The sequence below is a fragment of the Montipora foliosa genome, chromosome 1 (assembly GCF_036669935.1).
Source record: "Montipora foliosa isolate CH-2021 chromosome 1, ASM3666993v2, whole genome shotgun sequence".
Classification (NCBI taxonomy): domain Eukaryota; kingdom Metazoa; phylum Cnidaria; class Anthozoa; order Scleractinia; family Acroporidae; genus Montipora; species Montipora foliosa.
Window position 1 is genome coordinate 44,376,716 of NC_090869.1, and position 17,500 is coordinate 44,394,215.

General features: G+C 39.2%; 1 protein-coding gene across 2 annotated transcripts in view; it reads left to right on the forward strand.

Annotated features, from left to right (window-relative positions):
- The window catches only part of LOC137999411 (vesicle-associated membrane protein-associated protein B-like), an 82,720-nt gene extending 69,801 nt beyond the window's left edge, over positions 1-12,919 (forward strand). For both annotated transcript variants that reach the window (XM_068845202.1, XM_068845204.1), the window contains 3 exons: positions 704-883; positions 3,645-3,710; positions 12,163-12,919. In XM_068845202.1, the coding sequence (XP_068701303.1) occupies positions 704-883; positions 3,645-3,710; positions 12,163-12,333 (417 nt within the window). In that variant the 3' untranslated portion in view covers positions 12,334-12,919. The remainder of the gene's footprint in view (positions 1-703; positions 884-3,644; positions 3,711-12,162) is intronic.
- Positions 12,920-17,500: the final 4,581 nt, after the last annotated feature.

Sequence of the window (17,500 nt, forward strand, 5' to 3'; positions counted from 1 at the left end):
ACAGTAATATTTTGTTTACAGTCTGACAAAATTGAATGCTTGTAGAGGTGTTTATAGCATTTCCAAACAATACATGTATTCTCAATGTGATTTTCAATTCAGTTCAATTCAATGCAATGTATTTGATGATCTCATGTCATCTACAATGGGAAAAAAACCATTGCGCTCCCTATGTGCCTAACTCTGAGATCCAGTCTGCTTAGGAAATGGCAGCAGAGAAAAAACATGTGGTGCATGCATACATTTATGTATTATAAACCAGGAGGTAGCTCTGAGGAACCCTCGCTAATTCTACTGTGGTTCATCCATTAGCTGTGAGGTGTTTTACATGGATAACCAGTTATGTTACACTACTGAGTGCATTTTGTAAAGCAAACAGCTGCTTGGTAGTGCTATGGACTCAATCCTTTTAATCATTCAGTTTCTTAAAAGTCAATCCTTTTAGTCATACAGTTTCTTGAAAGTGATGGAACCAGTTGGTTTGAGCTGCCTCACATTCATGTTCACTGACTCGCATGGCATCGTTGTGGGAGAAAACTGCTGTATAGTGTAATTGTTTCCGACAAAATCTGAACAATTTGAAAGATGTGCAAACTGTATAAGCAGTACTGTGTGATCCAGACATTAAGTTACTCGAAGAAATAATTTCTACCAGTTAATGTGTTGTCATTAAACAATCTTATCTTGGTGTTTCTATCTACAGCAACAAGCTGAAGTTGCGGACAGCAAAGAACCTCTGAAAGTCCAAAAAGCAGAATATGTTGGAGTTGAAGGTGGACCCACAGCCCCACATACTGGCAATAAGACAGTGCCCTTACAAAGTTGGAATAGTTCTCACCCTGAACCAGATGTGGAAGTTGCAACATTAACAAAATCTTTTCAAGTATGTTTGTGACAGAAAATATCCTTAATATGAAGTGGGCACTCCCCAAAAAGGTTGCTCTAGATTTAGTATAGGTTATAATTTTATGGAAGTTTATGTACACTCCAAAGCCCTTTGTTAGGTTGGAAATGTGCCACAGAAACTGGTAAGGTGACTATAGAATATCAAAAGTGTGGGGTTTCATCTCTTCGGGGTGGGCATTAGCATATATTTGCCACAGCACTGCCCTGACATCTCATAAAGGACCTTTCTTAGCTTTGTGATGTCATCAACGTTGCTGGATTTAGTTGCTTTTTTATTTTATTTTTTATTTTATGGGAGGGGGGGGGGGGATTCCACTATCTTTGTGTTGTCACATTTTGTCATGTCCCTTGCCTTGTTTTGGGACCTTACATGTATATAGGTTGTTTTATTTTTATACCTACATGTAAAAAGCAGTGAGGACCAAGAATCAATTGCAATTTTTTTCTTAATTTTCAGGACTTACCTAGTAAAAGTTAAAATTCCAAGTTGCCCACTAGGCAGGCAACCATGCTTTAATTAATTATATATTAAAGAACTTTAAAAATACTGTATCTTTTTGTGGCTTCTGCTTTCCATATATGGAAGCAAAGCCATATGGTCATTGCATTGAGTGAGTGTAACAAAAGAATATGAATGATTTCTGCCGATTTTTACCCAATTGCTACGAATTTCATTCAAAATTAACACATAGTCACAATGTTGTCCCGTCCGGGTCATCCTTGTAAATATTGAGCCGTCCCTTTTGTTAATAAACATCTCATTTCTTGTTGCAAATTCACTTTCTCCTTCTTTAAATTATCTCTCACACAAACGCTTTTGGATATCGATAGATGTTTCAATGATTCCCTTCCTTTCTATAGTTTCTTTAATGGAAGCCACATGCAAACGAAGACTGACTAATTGTTTTGGCTTGACATTTCTTAAAGTTGTGAATTGATTGAGTGAGTGGCTGCTTGAGTTGGAAGGTGTTCAGAGAAAGTCACTTGCCCAAGTGTGCTATGCACACCCATTTCCAAGCCTGCAATCTTGTTCTTTTCTTCATAAATTATTTTCAGTTTTACAGCTTTAGAGAGAAGAAAAATGCCTGATACATATATTTTACAAGAGATACACCACCCATGTTATCTCAAGTCATGCTATTTATGTGTGACAAAAGGTTTAAACGAAAATTTAGGCTAGTTGATATCATGTGCAAGAAATCCATAAATTAATAGTAATTTTTTTTTAAAGGTGGAACTTCAGACTTAACACCCTATCGAAAGAATAAACACTGAAGAATAAACAAAGAATAAATATTGATCCACTGATAGACAGTTTTTAAAAGCTCTGTCCACAATTAAGAAATTGTTGATTGTACACTCATTGGTCTTTTACTAACAAATCGACTTTTATGATTCTGCAAGATTCAATACTGAGATGAAGTAACAGAAGCAGTAAGCATATTAAAAACCCACAAAACCCACTTCGGGAGTTTCCATAATAGTCCAGGAGGTTCCATAATAGTTTAATGTGTAATCTATTTCACCAGAAGTGTGCATTTGAAGAGAAAACTTTCTAATTGTGTCAGTTCTGCAGGATGTACCTTGGGTATTGATCATGATGCCATATGATTTCAGCGTTTGGACGCCATCTTGTTCTGACACAAATAACCTTGATCTTGTGTGATAGTGTTACGGCTTGCCCAAGGGAAGTCAAGTCTTCTTCGATGGGGTCAATGCCTGGATGGGTGACCATCTAGCAATACCAAATGAGTGTCTTATTGATGACAAAACAGGAATCCAACACACTTCACTAATCCTGTATTACTGCTAGTTGTATAAAACAAATAGATTCCATGTTCTTGTTAGTATGTTCAGAAAAAAATCACAGAAGTCATCAATATGTGGTATGAACATCAGTGACGCACTTGGCCATCTGTGTGATCTATTTATTACTTAACAGATGCACTGCAGCATGGGAACTATCTATTGATGCTAGCTATTGCCCCTAAGAAGCAATTACATTCTACGTCTCCATCAATTAATCTGAACCTTTTTCTCCAAGTACATACAAATTTTTATGTTGAATACATTACAGTAGCTATCACTTAACAAAACTGTACTATTGGAAGGAGTACCTCTACAACACTGTAGTGACAAGCAGGTATGCTAGGGTTCATGTAAAACAGCCACTGTTGCCTTACAAAATGTGTGTATTAGTGTGATGTAATAGCCTACCATATCAATGGGCGATCAGGTGCTTTTGTCCCAAAAACTTACTAGGTATCCCCATTTTCTATTTCAGGAAAGTAATTACCAGGCGAAATTGAAGCTTTCTGCAACTTGAGCTACCTTGACTATTAGACCGTTTAAGGTGGCTTGTTTGTTAACATCTTTGCCTGCTGATCACTTTCCAGCAGTAAGAAATGGGGGGTCGCTGAGTTTGTGTTTAAGATGTACATGTAAGTGTTTTGTTTTAAAATATAGTGTGCTTTTAGATGGCTGTCCTGTTTCAGTAGTGACATTTTGCGGCATAATAATGAGTGCATCTTGTTTACAGCAAAAATTGTTTCGTATGGTACCACACAATTCTGATATGTGAAAAAGTGGTCTTTAGACTTAATCCTTGTGGGAAGACAGTCTCTTGAAGTTGTTGAAACTAGATAAGCCACTTTAAAATGACAAATCTTCTCTAATGGCCTTAAATATAATGCTGTAAATTTAGCTAGAGACAAAGAGCTTCTCTCCCTTTTTAACAGGCAGATGAAGGAAGAGTTACACATGAAGAATTGGAAAAACTTAAAAGAGAAAACACCTCTCTCATGGTATGTGAAGTATGGTGTGACCATTAAAATGAGAAGATGAAAATTAGTGGCTGTTATTCATGTTTCAAAGGAATATTAATTTCTTCTGTGTATTAAAGGTGCTTGGTGCCCTCCCTTTTTTGTCAGGTTTACTAGGAAACTCCTTACAAATGCCACATGTATTTTTCCTCATCATTTGAGGTTTACGCTAACTGACTGGAAAACTGCTAACAGCCTGTAGATCCGCTGCAATGTGCACACTGCAAATTGCTCATAAAAAACATGTAAGCCTCTGGTGGCACAGTAGACCACCATCAGCCATACTGCCTGCACTGGTGCATATGACTGCTGACCCGAAGGCCATGACACTATGTGACACTGTACCTGGATGAGTAACCGTTGACTCAGTTAAAATGCATTTAACTTCATCAAGAAGCCCTCTGGGCTAGTAAGAGTCATGCATAGTAACATCACCCCATTCAACATAACATCAAACAATCTCTGTGGTTTTTTTGGTGCAGTTGGAATTGGGCGTTTCAGGGCCATGGCTTGGGGGGCCATGAGTCCCTTTATCAGAGGGCACGAAGGGCCTCTGCCTGGGCGTGGGGGCTCATGGCTGGGTTGTCAGGTTTTGCCAGTCATCGGTGCAGTCTCCATCTTAGAGCTGGCTGCCAATAGTGGACGTTCCAGGCAAACAACCTCCACTTTGCAACAGAGTTGTTAAGTGAAGTTAAGTGCAATTTAACTGATCAGAATTAGATTACAATTAGGAGCAGCTGTGGTCAATTGTTGTCAGTGGTTTTGTTATATTTGCCCATCTGTTGGATTCCTTGTGCTTTGGGTTGTAGAGCTTATTTATCGGTGTAGCAGGTAGAAGGAGCATTTTGTGTGGAGCGTTTTTCCCCTCCCAGTCAGATATGTTTATGGAACCCATGATCATTTTTTGTTATTGGTTGAGCATGGAATGCAGACATCCGTTGGCAGACAGGTGTAAGAAAACATGGGTGAACTATGTGTATAAATCAGGATTTGAAAAGAAAACAAGGATAGCACATCATGCTCATGCACCTTGTAACTGCATTTTTGTGGGAGCAGTTCTTTCAAGTTATAAATGTGTGACATGGACTTTGGACAAATCCTTGAACTTTAAGGAATAAAATAACTATTTACAAGGCTACTTTTTTTATATGTAAAAAAAGTGCTTCTGAAATAAAAGAAGATGAAAATTTAGCCATGTAAATAGTTATTTTAAACCTAAGCGAACTTTAGGGACATCATTGTAACAGAATAGTTGTATAACATATGAGCGTGAGATATCTGTAGGAATTTGACACCTGGCTGCTTTAGATTGATTTATTGATTTACTTGAGTAAAAGTGTTTACTATTTTGTGACTTATTCCCTTTAATGTCCCATGGGTCACATGTTTCTTGAAGACCTTTGGTCTTTTCTCAGTACAACATTTCCAACAGCCAAACGGTTACGTTTCTGTTGCTCTTGCAAAGTTAATGGGTTAAGTTTGGCAGATACTAAACTCTTTGCCACCTCATCACTGGTGCGTATTAGTATGTTGGAAGTTCCATGGTGGGGAAGTATGATAGTTTGTTTTGTAGGCAGAAAATGAGGAGACTGGGGAGACTGTAATCGTGACTGGACGTCCCATCCTGTAGTGAACGATTTTTGTGAGGGAGGACTCTCAACAGCTAGCACCACTGCCCGTCTGTGAGAGGAATAAGCTTCTTGGATGACAAAACACAAACTTGCATAACGAGGATCAAGCTCAAGCTCAGCGAAACTCGCCACTGGAGCCAAAGAAGGTCAGAGCCATGGAACAAGGTGGCGAAAAAAGTGTGGTTAAGGCGTTGATCCATAAACTTAGCGACAATGTGGACAATAATTTCGCTAAAATACGTGAGGAACTAAGTGGTTTCCGTTTCTATATGAAAGCAGAGTTAGACGGCCTAAACACAAAAAAAGAGCATGGAAGGAGTGTGGGCCTCAATTGATGATTTGAAAGGAGAGAACGCCGTGCTGAAGGCTGTCAAAGCCCTCCAGGAAAACGAATCGCAGGAGTTGAGACAGGATTTGGATAAGGTTAATCAGGAACTGACTTAGGGTGTGTATTCGATTGACCGTATTCCGGAATAAGAATATGTGTAGTGATCATTTAAAACGGCATGTCAGGCGTTTTGAAGCAACAAGGGTAATAAAGGTATGCTTAAAATAGCATTTTAGTAGGTGTTTGACAATTTTGATGTGAATCTCTGTAAAAACGAAGTATCTCTAACTTCTCTCCAATGTATTCCTATCTAGAATATGGTCAATCGAACACACCCTAAGACTAAAGAAGAACTGAAAGAAGAAAGGAATAAAATTGTTGAACTAGAAGATTATACAAACCGCAAATTTAACAATATTCCGGAATCAACCGAACATTTAACATCTAGGGACGTTGTTTGTGACATTCTCCAAAGGGAATTGCAGATTGACACGTCAAATATTTGGTTTCGTGCTGTCCATTGGATAGGGAAGCGCAAGGAAAATAAAATTAGGCCAATTATTGCCCGATTTGCCTGCAGAGAAGATAGAGATCTTGTCTTCAGCAAGAAGAAGAAGACGTCTACGTAACTGCTGACTACGCAATCCAGGTAGAGCGAAGAAAGCTGACAAAAGCAATGCGCAAAACCAAGGATAAAGGTGACGGGGTGAAAGTTGCGGGCCGATGGTTATACAGTGGGGAGCAGAGATACAACTTGGAGAACATTCCTGTGGTCGTATCCAACGAACTGGATACAGGTAATAACCAAGCTTGATCAATATAACTGGCGGAACAATAACAATTGTTTACGGTGGTGATTACTGAATTTTTCATCATAGCACTAGAAAGTCAACACCTCACAAGTAAAGTGGTCAACCGTATAGTCTTAAGACACATACTTTATTTGTATAGTTGTTCGTGTCGTTATTTTTTGGTTTCTCTCTTGTATGTAATTCAATTTTTAATGTAAGCAGGTTATATGTCCTTAAACAACCAGAAGTGTTCATAGGTGAAACCGGACAACCTTATCCACCTTAATTTAGACACTAAGCAATGGAATTGAAAATAGGATCATTTAATGTGCGAGGATTAGGGGACTGTTTCAAGCAACGAGAGGTTTATAATTGGCTATGAGCAAAACAAATGTCGACATGTCTCATACAAGAGGTCCATTGCAAGAGGTCGCTAAAGCCTTTTGCGAAGACTTAGATGTAATTGATGTGTGGAGGGTGCTACATCCGATCTCTTCAGAATCACTTGGCAACAAAAAAGGCCTGAGGTTCACTGCAGACTTGATTCTTTTATCTTGTTAATCAGAGCACTTTCTTTGACATCAATGAAGCTGATATCGTACCAGGATACAAAACGGATCATTCTGTGATCTCCTTGACATTTTGTGTACATTCCAGTGCTAGAGGCCGAGGGTTCAGATTAAATCAACCCTGGAACAGATGGATTGCCATGCGAATTCTATAAAGGTTTTTGGAGGGATGCGAGAGAAACCTTGATTAGCGCCTTAAATTACTGTTATTATGATGCATGAAGCTATCAAGTTGATACCAAAAAAAGTCACGGATCCTAACTTGATAAAGAATTGGCGACCACTCATGTTATTAAATTGTGATTATAAGATTGCAACCAAAGCTATAGCAAGGCGGATATAAACTATGCATCCTAGGCTTATTTCACATGATCAAACAGGCTTCATCAAAGACAGATATATAGGTGAGAATATTCAGCTGATAGACAGTACAAAAAGATATTCTGGGTCGTCTTCTTTTTCTTGACTTTGAAAAAGCCTTTGACACTCTCGAATGGCCTCTCATACATAAAACTCTTGAGCACTTTGGTTTTGGCCCATCTCTCATCGAATGGACTAAAGCTTTTTACTGTAATATCCAAAGCTGTATCCTAAACAGCAGATGGTCTAGCAATTTCTTTAACTCAGCAGAGGAGTTAGGCAGGGCTTGTCATTTGTCACCATATCTTTTTATCCTTGCGGCAGAGATAATGGCTGAAGCCTTGCGCAAAGTCAATATGCAGACGATACAACACATGTTTTAGACGGCTCCAAAAAATCTCTTAAAGAGTCAGGCATCTGGCATCGTACTCAACAGCAGGAAAACGGAGGCCTTGTGGATCGGCTCTAAAGCGAACACACCTGTTAAGCTCTGTCTTGAATTAGACTTCAAATGGGCTTTCGACAAATCTAGATATAACAATGTCCCAGAGTTACACTGAAAAACTAGAAAAAGTAAGGGCGATTTAAGGCTGATGGAAATTTCGTATGCTTAGCCTTTTAGGGAAAATCACAGTATTGAAAAGTCTTGTTATGTTGCAATTAGGAAATATTCTTTCCCCTCTTGGAACACATCAAAGAGTATTAAGGGAACTCAACACCATTTTCTTTTCTTTCCGTGGAGCGGTAAAGATGACAAAATAAAAAGAAATGTTGTGATAAATGATTTCATCCAAGGAGGAATAAAAATGATAGATATTTTCTTTCAACAAATCCTAATAAGCCATTTGGATAAAAAAGTACCTAGATCTTAACAACCACGGTAAATGGAGAACCATCTTCGACTTGGAACTCCAGCAGTATGTGGGAGATATCTCAAGCTTGACTAACTTATCTTGCCCCTTTGTTAAAGAAATTCTGGAAATATGGAGTGAAGATTTTTTGAGACAAATGTAACATCTGAGGATCTTTTTTTGGGCGCTGCTTTGTGGTATAATTCTTTGATATGAATTGGTAATAGACCTGTTTTTTTTTTTTTTTTTTTTTTTTTTTACAATGATTGGTACGCTGTAACAAAGATTTAACAAAGGTTGAACATCTGTGGGATAACTCCTCTAGCTTCCTCACTTGGACTGATTGTCAAAACTGAAAGTTGAAAGTTCGGCTCCTTGATTACTTTGGAATGGTCTCTGCAGTCAACTTCCTCCAGAAAAAGGGGTGCTACATAAACATAAACATGAATGTATGCTAAGCCAAATAGACTTGTATGTAAGAAGTTAATCTCGTCCAAAAGTGAGCAACCTCATTTGTTTCAAGAAAAATGGAGCAATGAGATTAACCTCCCACCAAATGAAAATGTCGATTGGAGTGAAGCTTACCAGTTGCCATTTCAGTGTACTAAAAGCACAAAACTTACAACGTTTAATTTTAAATTTTTACATCACCGCTTGGCAACCAATAATTTTCTTAAAAAGATAGGAGTAGTAGATAGCGAAAATGCTCATTTTGTCAGTCGGAAACAGAAAATTCGCTGCACTTTTTTTGGGAATGTGGAAACACTAGAGCTTTTTGGAATAGTCAATTCTCGTGGTCCCAGTCTTGTTTGTTTGTTTGTTTTATCTTTATTTAAAGAGGGAGACGTAGTAACCTGTTACAGTTTTCTAACTTACGGCCCTCTCCGAGCATTTTACCCTCCCAACCATGACACACCACAGAAGACAGACCACAACACCGGGAACTACATGCCCTACTCTTTGCGACAAGTGTGCGGGTTCTTTTACGTCCCACAGGATTATGAACATTGAAGGGTTGTGAGACGGGCCCTCCAGCTTATCGTCCTTATCCGAGAAGACTAGAGAGTCTAACCATTTGCAGATGCAATTACAAAGGCAGCACTTTCTCCTCAGTTATTTAAAGATCCTGAGTGTTGGTCCGGCCAGAGTTGAAGTCACGACCTCCCACGTGACAACCCGGTGCTCAACCAACTGAGCCACCGGTGGCGGTTGTCAAGTTATCGATGTTTTTTTGCAAGAAGATGCTGCATTGGGTCTGAGGCCTGATAAAACAGAAAACAAACTCCAAATAAACTTTTGCCTTTTAACCGCCAAGTATTATATCTGGTTATGGCGAGACAAAGAGAGAAAACCTAAACTAGATGGTTTTCTTTGCCACTTGAAAATATATCTATCAAACTGAAAACAATAGTCAAACAACAGTTCCGAAGAAATGGGAGCCATTCGTACCCTACTTATTATTCAACGATGCCCTAAGCCGAGTCTCCAAAAGTAACATATATATTTCATTCCTGAGTGTTTTAGATATTTACCCTGTGATAGAACAAGAGGACATAAACCTGCTATGAATTGTTGTATGTATAGGTGAACTAGTACTGCTTTGTAAATGGTTATTGTATTGTATAATGTAAATACTATTAAACAGTATTAAGCAGTGTAATGTAATGAATGGTGTATTGTGAAAAAAGAAGAAGACGAGTTGGCCTTGGAGAGTTGATGTGAATTGTTTTACTAGTCCTTGGTTTTACTAGTGCCCAGCACCAATCCCATGGGTCACATGTTTCTTGAAGACCTTTTGGTCTTTAGTCAGCACAGCATTTGCAACGGCCAAACTTTTTAAAGATCGGTTACATTTCTTTGGCTGTTGCAAAGTAAGATAAGATAAGTTGACCTTGGAGGGTCGATGTTAATTGTCTGATGAAAGGTAAAGTTAAAGGAGTGCTGATTGTGTAAATCCTTGATCTTGCAGACCAAGGTCTGGATAAACTTGTCATCTTTGGCGAAACTGCTCTTTTGTAGCAAGATGGACGAGACTCTGGGTCATAAAGATTTGCTCTTCTCATTCATACCCATCAAAATGTATTGTAGTAGGTGGACTAAATAATGCGGTTATCCCTGGTTTCGTTGATTGTTTCCTTAAGGTCTTTCTCTGCCTGGATGAAATTTGTGGCATTGTCACAACAAATTTGCTTCTCAGTCGAAGCTCGGATGAAGCACCTCAAAGCTTCAAGAAGCAAGTTTATTTCAATGGAATTTTCCTCTGCAGAGAGTTTCTCTGCTTCACAAACAAGCAAACAGGCATCCGCGTATTGTTTGATTAAAGATGCGCCAAAGCAATCCAAGGTAGTTCTTGTGAATTCCAAGGGTCTGGAAAAAAAGTAAAGAAAAGGAACTTTATTCAAGTGTCTAGTCGTTCTAGCACTAATAATAACTAATAGGGGACACTGTAAACTGAAATTAACAATTTACACAAATAAAGTGTAATGTTGGTTTTTGAGAAGAGGGGAAACCGGAGTGCATGTACCCAGAGAAAACCTCTTGGTGCAGAGGAGAGAACCAACAAGCTCAACCCACATATGACGCCGGACCTGGGAACCAAACCCAGGCCACATTGGTAGGAGGCGAGTGCTCTCACCACTGTGCCATCCCTGCACCCTGCACTCGCACAGTCTACCACAAATCAGCCATCTTTATCAGCAGATGGTGGAGTAAGTATTTCCTTATCTCTGGCCATTTGTTACCAGATTGTGATAACTCCAACCTCCTCCATGTCCAAAAATGTTACATTTATTAACAGTGGAGTGGTTGGTTGTTGAGTGTTTTCTCTGTGGCTTGCGTTTGCTGTGTAAAACTTGCCAAATAGGCCATGTTTGATATATCAATATACACACATGGTTACGAGTCTTTACAGTTAAATTTAAATATTATTTTGTGTAGAAATTCCCTTGAGATTTGTGAGACAAAGAAAACAGAACTGAGCCAGGAAATTTGGCCCTAAAGCCTCAAAGCCATGTCTGAATATTGATATATCTAAATATCAATATATATTGATATATATTGACATATATAATTTTGGTCCTGTTGTCAGAAAATGGTTCTCGGTTTTATACAATGACGTGGAGTCTGCGGCGATGAATGCCAGCATCTTGTCAAATTACTTTAAAGTCTCAAGAGGAGTACGGCAGGCTTGTCCACTAAGCCCCGTCTTGTTTATTCTTGGGGTAGAAATATTAGCTTGTAAAATTCGTCAAGATCCAAGCTGCAAAGGGAGCGACCTCCCAAATCAGCAGGAAGCTAACATTTTGCAATTTGCAGATGATACAACTCTTATAGATCGGGATGCTACTTCTCTGAATTGTGTTCTTCAAGACATTGAAATGTTTGGTAATATCGCAGGTCTTAAATTGAATTGTACAAAAACTAAAGTAATGGTGATCGCCTTTTTGAAAGGTGAAAATTCCAAGATCCTGAACTTCTCCTGTACCAAGGATCTGCTAAAATCACTCGTAGCATATCTCTCTTACAAGGAGGATAAAAATAATGAAGGAAATTTCTTTAATAAGATTCGTAAAATGAAAACCAAATTGAACGTGTGGTTAACGCCACACCTTACACTTTATGGCAGAAGGTTGCTAACAAAAACAATTGGTATTTCCCAGTTAATATATACAGCACCCATGCTCTTCATTCTCCACTTAGTTTAGTTTAGGGGTGCTATTGGCCTCATTCTGACCAAATCTGATTTTTCATGGTAATAGTGCCAATTAAATGTTGTATTTGATAAGGAAGCCGATTTCTTTGTCTCTGCTCTTAGAATCAGACAATGCTTCGCAAACTATGATATTGAGGCACCATTTGAAGTGCTGTGTTACTATTTTAGCCTTTTCTTCTTTTATATCATTAGGATGAGACTGTACGCTTGAGGAAGAACGTGGCACAATTGTCCTCACCTGAGCAACTGTCTTCAGATAGTGTAAACACACGGGAGACTTCTGGGACGTTGCCGCCAATGGCTATTGCTTATCTTATCTTAGCGCTGATATTTGGGATTGTCATAGGGAAATTTATCCTGTAAAAGGCATTTGACAGAGAGAGTCACTGTAATCATTATTTTAGATTAATGTCAACTGGATTTGTTGATGTGGAACCTTTCCTCTTACACGTTGCTTCATAAATTTGAACTGGATTGTTGTGTATCCCTTGAGAAACACAAATAGGAAATAATTTCTTTGGTTAAACTGCTCTGATCCTGTCAACCGGAATTGAGAAACCAGACAATCGAGGTACTGTATCCTGGAAAACAGAGAGTGCTGTTAACTGTTGTTAATGAATTGGTGGTGGTGGTATTGGATGTCAAGTGTTAACCTCGCCTGTTTGATTAGAATTTAAGGATTTTTTACTTTAAGATATGAAGTGATAGACACCCCACTTAAATGGAAAAAAGAAATTATTAATTAATTCAACACCAGGAAAAAAACACCTTGTTCACTGTAAAGGTTGCCGTTTGGAAGAAAAGGATGATGTGACGAGTTTTAAATTTGAATATCATTGTTTGCTTTGGGGGAATGACGTATACCCAGTTATACAAACTGTACCCAAATTCCAGTTGTCAGCCTAATATTTTTTTAATACTCAATAAAATTGTGATCGTTGAAAAATTATTGCCATTTTATGCTAGTACTGCTTTTCGGTGCTGTTGTCCAAATATCCTGATATCAATCTGGAGAAGACTATATTGTACTCTTTTGAGGTTTGCACCTTATCCTATCCTTATCCATGTGTCAGTTTTGCCCTGAGAGTGAAATAAGCATAATTGATTTTTAATGCTCCTTGAGTGTAGTTTTGAATCGAAAATAGTATTCTTTTGTTTCAGTGTAGGTTCTCAAGGCTAAAACAGAGGTATTGTAAATTTTTCCGAAATATTAATATTTAATTTTTTGAAAAAATCGACTTGTAGATAAATTCTCAGGTAAACGATGTCAGCGTTTTTCAATTTTTTTTTTTGACATGTTTTGATTTTATATCGTACTATAGCGTAGGCGATCGCCGCAGTGACTTCCCTTAGTAACTATTGTGGTCACATGACGGTGCAACAACAGTGTGCTGAGTGGTGTGTTTAACTGTTGATCAGTGACTAAAGAAAGCAACATGCTTTATTGTGGAATTGTGGCGTTACATTGGTGGCAGCAGTGATAAAACAAACTTTTTCCTATCCCTGTGGTTTGTGCAAGCGAATATCATCGTTTTGTGTGGTTTTCTGTGGAAATTTTGCGTGTTTGTTTGGCGGAAAAGGCAATCATGGATTCAGGATTCAAAGGGATGAGTTGTTCAATGCCAGTTGACCCTTTTAAGCGTGGGAACCTGTTTACAGGTTATCAGTGTCTGATTCATCTCCAGACCTGTCAGTAAATTATTTTGGAAGTTCAAGTCGCCGATTTCACTCTACAAACCCGTTCGCATCAGAGAACAAATTGGATAAATTTTCAACTGATTTGTTTACACACACCACTGGAAGTTACTCAAACCAGTCAAAAATCCTGCAGATTATGATGGTTACGAGATTATTTGAAACACTTTGAGCGTTGTTTGTTGTTAGTGGTTGGAGCAAAGAAGAAGCTGCTGTTTTCTTGGCTGCAAGCCTTCATGGCAAAGTTCAAAAGGTGATAAAGAGCATGTCCAACAGTGACTGTCAAAATTGCACGAAGATTATTGACAAACTAGAGCTTCAGTTTGGTGTTGAAAAAAAGCGCGAGTTACACCAAGGCCCGTTTGCACAACCGTCGCCAACAGGAAAATGAAGGTGTTCAAGCCCTTTCTGCAGATATTCGGTCTATGTCAACTTTCGCTTTTCAGGATTTGTCCTCTGACACTCAGGAAAGATTGCCGTCCAGCATTTCATTGATTCTATGAAAGATCGAGACGACAGGCTTCGACTATGGAGAGACAAATCATGTGCCATGGACAAAGCCCTGTCGTTGGCCTGTGAACTTGAAACATTTCATCTCTTGGATAATGAAGTCAAAGCGAGCCTAATTTTTTTAAAGTTTGTAATGTTACGTTCTAACCTTCAAGCACAAAAACATGTCAGGAGACTCAGCAAGTTGCTTTCATTGCAAAGCCATGGTGTTAAAATGAAATCTCCCGGAAAGGGTTCATCGGTTTTATAGATTTTCTTATCCACCTTAACGATGGGATATGAATGTGACGCTGGGAAGACCCTTGTTCGCAATCGCCGCATGTAAAGGGGTTTGTGGATGTAAATCCATCATTAAGTATCCAAATGGTTGTGATGTAGTGTCTTGAAAACTCTCCCATACCAACGGAACGTGCCCAAAAAACGCCTGTTGTGCCAGTGTCCTCAACCCCAAAGTATCTCTAGGATTGTTAAAAGCAATGATGTAATGACCATTAAGAGAAATGCTCCGGGAAAACTTTCCTGGGAAAAAAGGTTTTGTGTCAAATAGATGCAGGTGACGTCACAACAATGTGACACTTTGGTGAACAAATCCAAAATGCGCTCGTCATCGCTATAGTTTCTCGTGAGGTCATCTAACACGAGCAGACCAGGACGATAAGGGGTTGGAAATAAGGCGGGGATGTCGTCAGGAATACACGTGACTTCCTTTACCAGTTCCTTAATTATAAAACAAACTTTCCATTGACTGTAGCAATACATGATCTTGCAAATGGGGCATTCAAGTAAAAAATCTGTCTGTTGAAGTATCTGGCACGTAAATGTGTTTTTCCACGTTGACTGGGGTCAGAAATGATAATACTGCTGGGTCACTTGAATTGAGACATGTTCATGATACGAAGCTTCAACGATTTGTGTACACGAGATAGAATTCCCACCCCTTTTAGTAGCAAATACACACAAAAAAGCAGCACTTTTTACTTTCAACGTGACTTGATTGCTTGTGGTCACAATGAAATGACTTTCAACCTTGTTGAAAGCAAGCATTAACTTTAGCATAAATGACTGAATTAAAATAAGTGTGTACACTCCGTGCAACTTGTGCATCGTTTCACTGAGAACCATATCGTTTAAATGTAGCCAACATTCCGTGCTCGTTGAATGAGATAAAACAAACAATCTCCACAAACATCCGAGTTCAGTTCTTGCGATGTTTTGTCGTTATAATAGGTAACGTCCCACAGAATGTAGGTATCCATGTTGTAAGTTTCGGGAGGAAATCTGTAGCTGTCAATGAATTCACTTTCACAAAGCGATTCAAAGTACATGGCCGTATTCTCGATGAGACCGGCTGGGTAGGTGTTGATCACAGGTAGTCTATCCCTTGGAAATACGCCTTGCATCAGAGGTGCTAGCACAGGGTCAAAAAGATAGGGTTGCCATAGTTCTCGGGTCATATGGATAAGGATGAACTAAGAGCCTTGTGACAAATCGTAGACCACACGATGATTGCGATCAATTTCCAACTGATTCTGAAATTCTGCGTACACAATTAAATTCAGAACTGAGTTCTAAATTTCAGGTACAGGTTCACGTTACCCATTCAATGGCTTGTCAGATGATCAGGATGTCCACTTGCTGTCGGTGTCAAATCAAAACGGAACAAACCGTAACCGTTTTCCCAATCCACTCTATCAATGTGAAGACTTCTCCACTTCCTGAAAACAGCGTGTTGTGACCATCGATCTTTTTTCCACCTGTCAGATCCAGCACAGAATAGGGCATTTCTTCTCCATTCACAGTCAGCCGAATGTCTTGCCTGTCGAACAGCTCAAAGTTGAAAGGATTTCTTGCAAGGTTCCCGTTGAAGGCATCGTTTCCCAAAAATGATGCTCTGAGGAATGAAGACGTGGAATAGAACTGTCTCAGTGTGATTTAAGACTCCCTGAGGTACGATCCTTGACTTCGTAGGGGTTCTGGTTAAAGGTATAGATGGCTGGTAGCGGTGCACTCCCTTTGTGACCTTGCATGATCTGTACAAGTTCTAGTTTCACACTGTCTGCAACATGCACTGTGCGTATGCGAAGCATGTTTGGAGTCTCCCCAGCCATGAGAACAAAAGCGTCGTTGTTCAGATCCACTTTGACTTTGATCAAGCAACAACTTGTCAATATTAGACATGTCACAAAGGGGTACTCCGACCAAGCCCACTTTTGCGCCATTGTTAGTAAATGTGGCTCTTCTATTCAGACCCTCATTACTTTCTGCTGTATTTTCCACGTCAGTCATGTGTCTAGCAGTCTTTGTAATACAGAGCTTTGGTTAAAGAAGTACTCTGACGAAAATTGCATCTTTCCTATCTAAGCCATTTTGAAACATAAACAAGTAGTCTGTGTGAGAAGAAAAATGCTGTTTACTTTATTCAAATATCTCTTTTCGTTCCAGAGATATTTGAGTTTTTAAAATGTGCAAATTAGCCAAGTGATGACGTCATACACTCAATATCTCTGGAACTAATACAGGTATTTGCAAACGGTAAATGGCGTTTTTGTTCTTTCATGGAATTCTATGTGATACACTCAAAAAATCAAGGGGTAAAAACTTGATCATAGTACCACTTTAAGAACGATTTCTTGGCCTGTTCCATAAGGTTCAATAAGGTCTTGATTTAAGCATTGTACGCTCGAATGTCTGACTGTTCTGTTACCAGCGTTTCATTAGTAAACTGTTTGATGATGGAATGAAGGGCGTTGTTGACCAGAGTGTACTTTTTGCCATCCCCACGTGGACGATCCATCTTACTACCAATCGCAGCTCTGTCTTGTTAATGTCAATGTAGTCAGCCAACGGTTTCATGACAAACTCGATGGGATTAGTTCCCGTTTGAACCAGTTTGTAATCGACCCATTTGCTGCTTACAATCGACACATCTGTCATAGGTTCATCATTTGTACTAGGTGTTCTCCTTTTCTTTGTCTGTCCTTCACTGCGCGGCTTTGACGTATCCGCGCTCTTATATACTCTTTTTCCTCGATCTTGCTGTGTAATGTCATCAATGACCCCTGTGAGTAAATTTTTTCCAGCAGCTTTCGCTCTTGTCTTCACAGCTTTCTTTAAAGGTTGCCCATTGATCACGTCTGGGACAAGTTGCAATTCGTTTTCCCACCTTTTTCGCTGTTGGTTTGAGAAAGGGAGTTGCTGAACGGAACAAGGACCGAAACATTCTACCTAAGCCGTTACCCCCTTGACCATACACCTTATTCCAAAGTGGCCGCCATTTTAGTATTCTTTTGTTTCCATGCAAATTGGCCCTTTTGGCCTCGTTCAA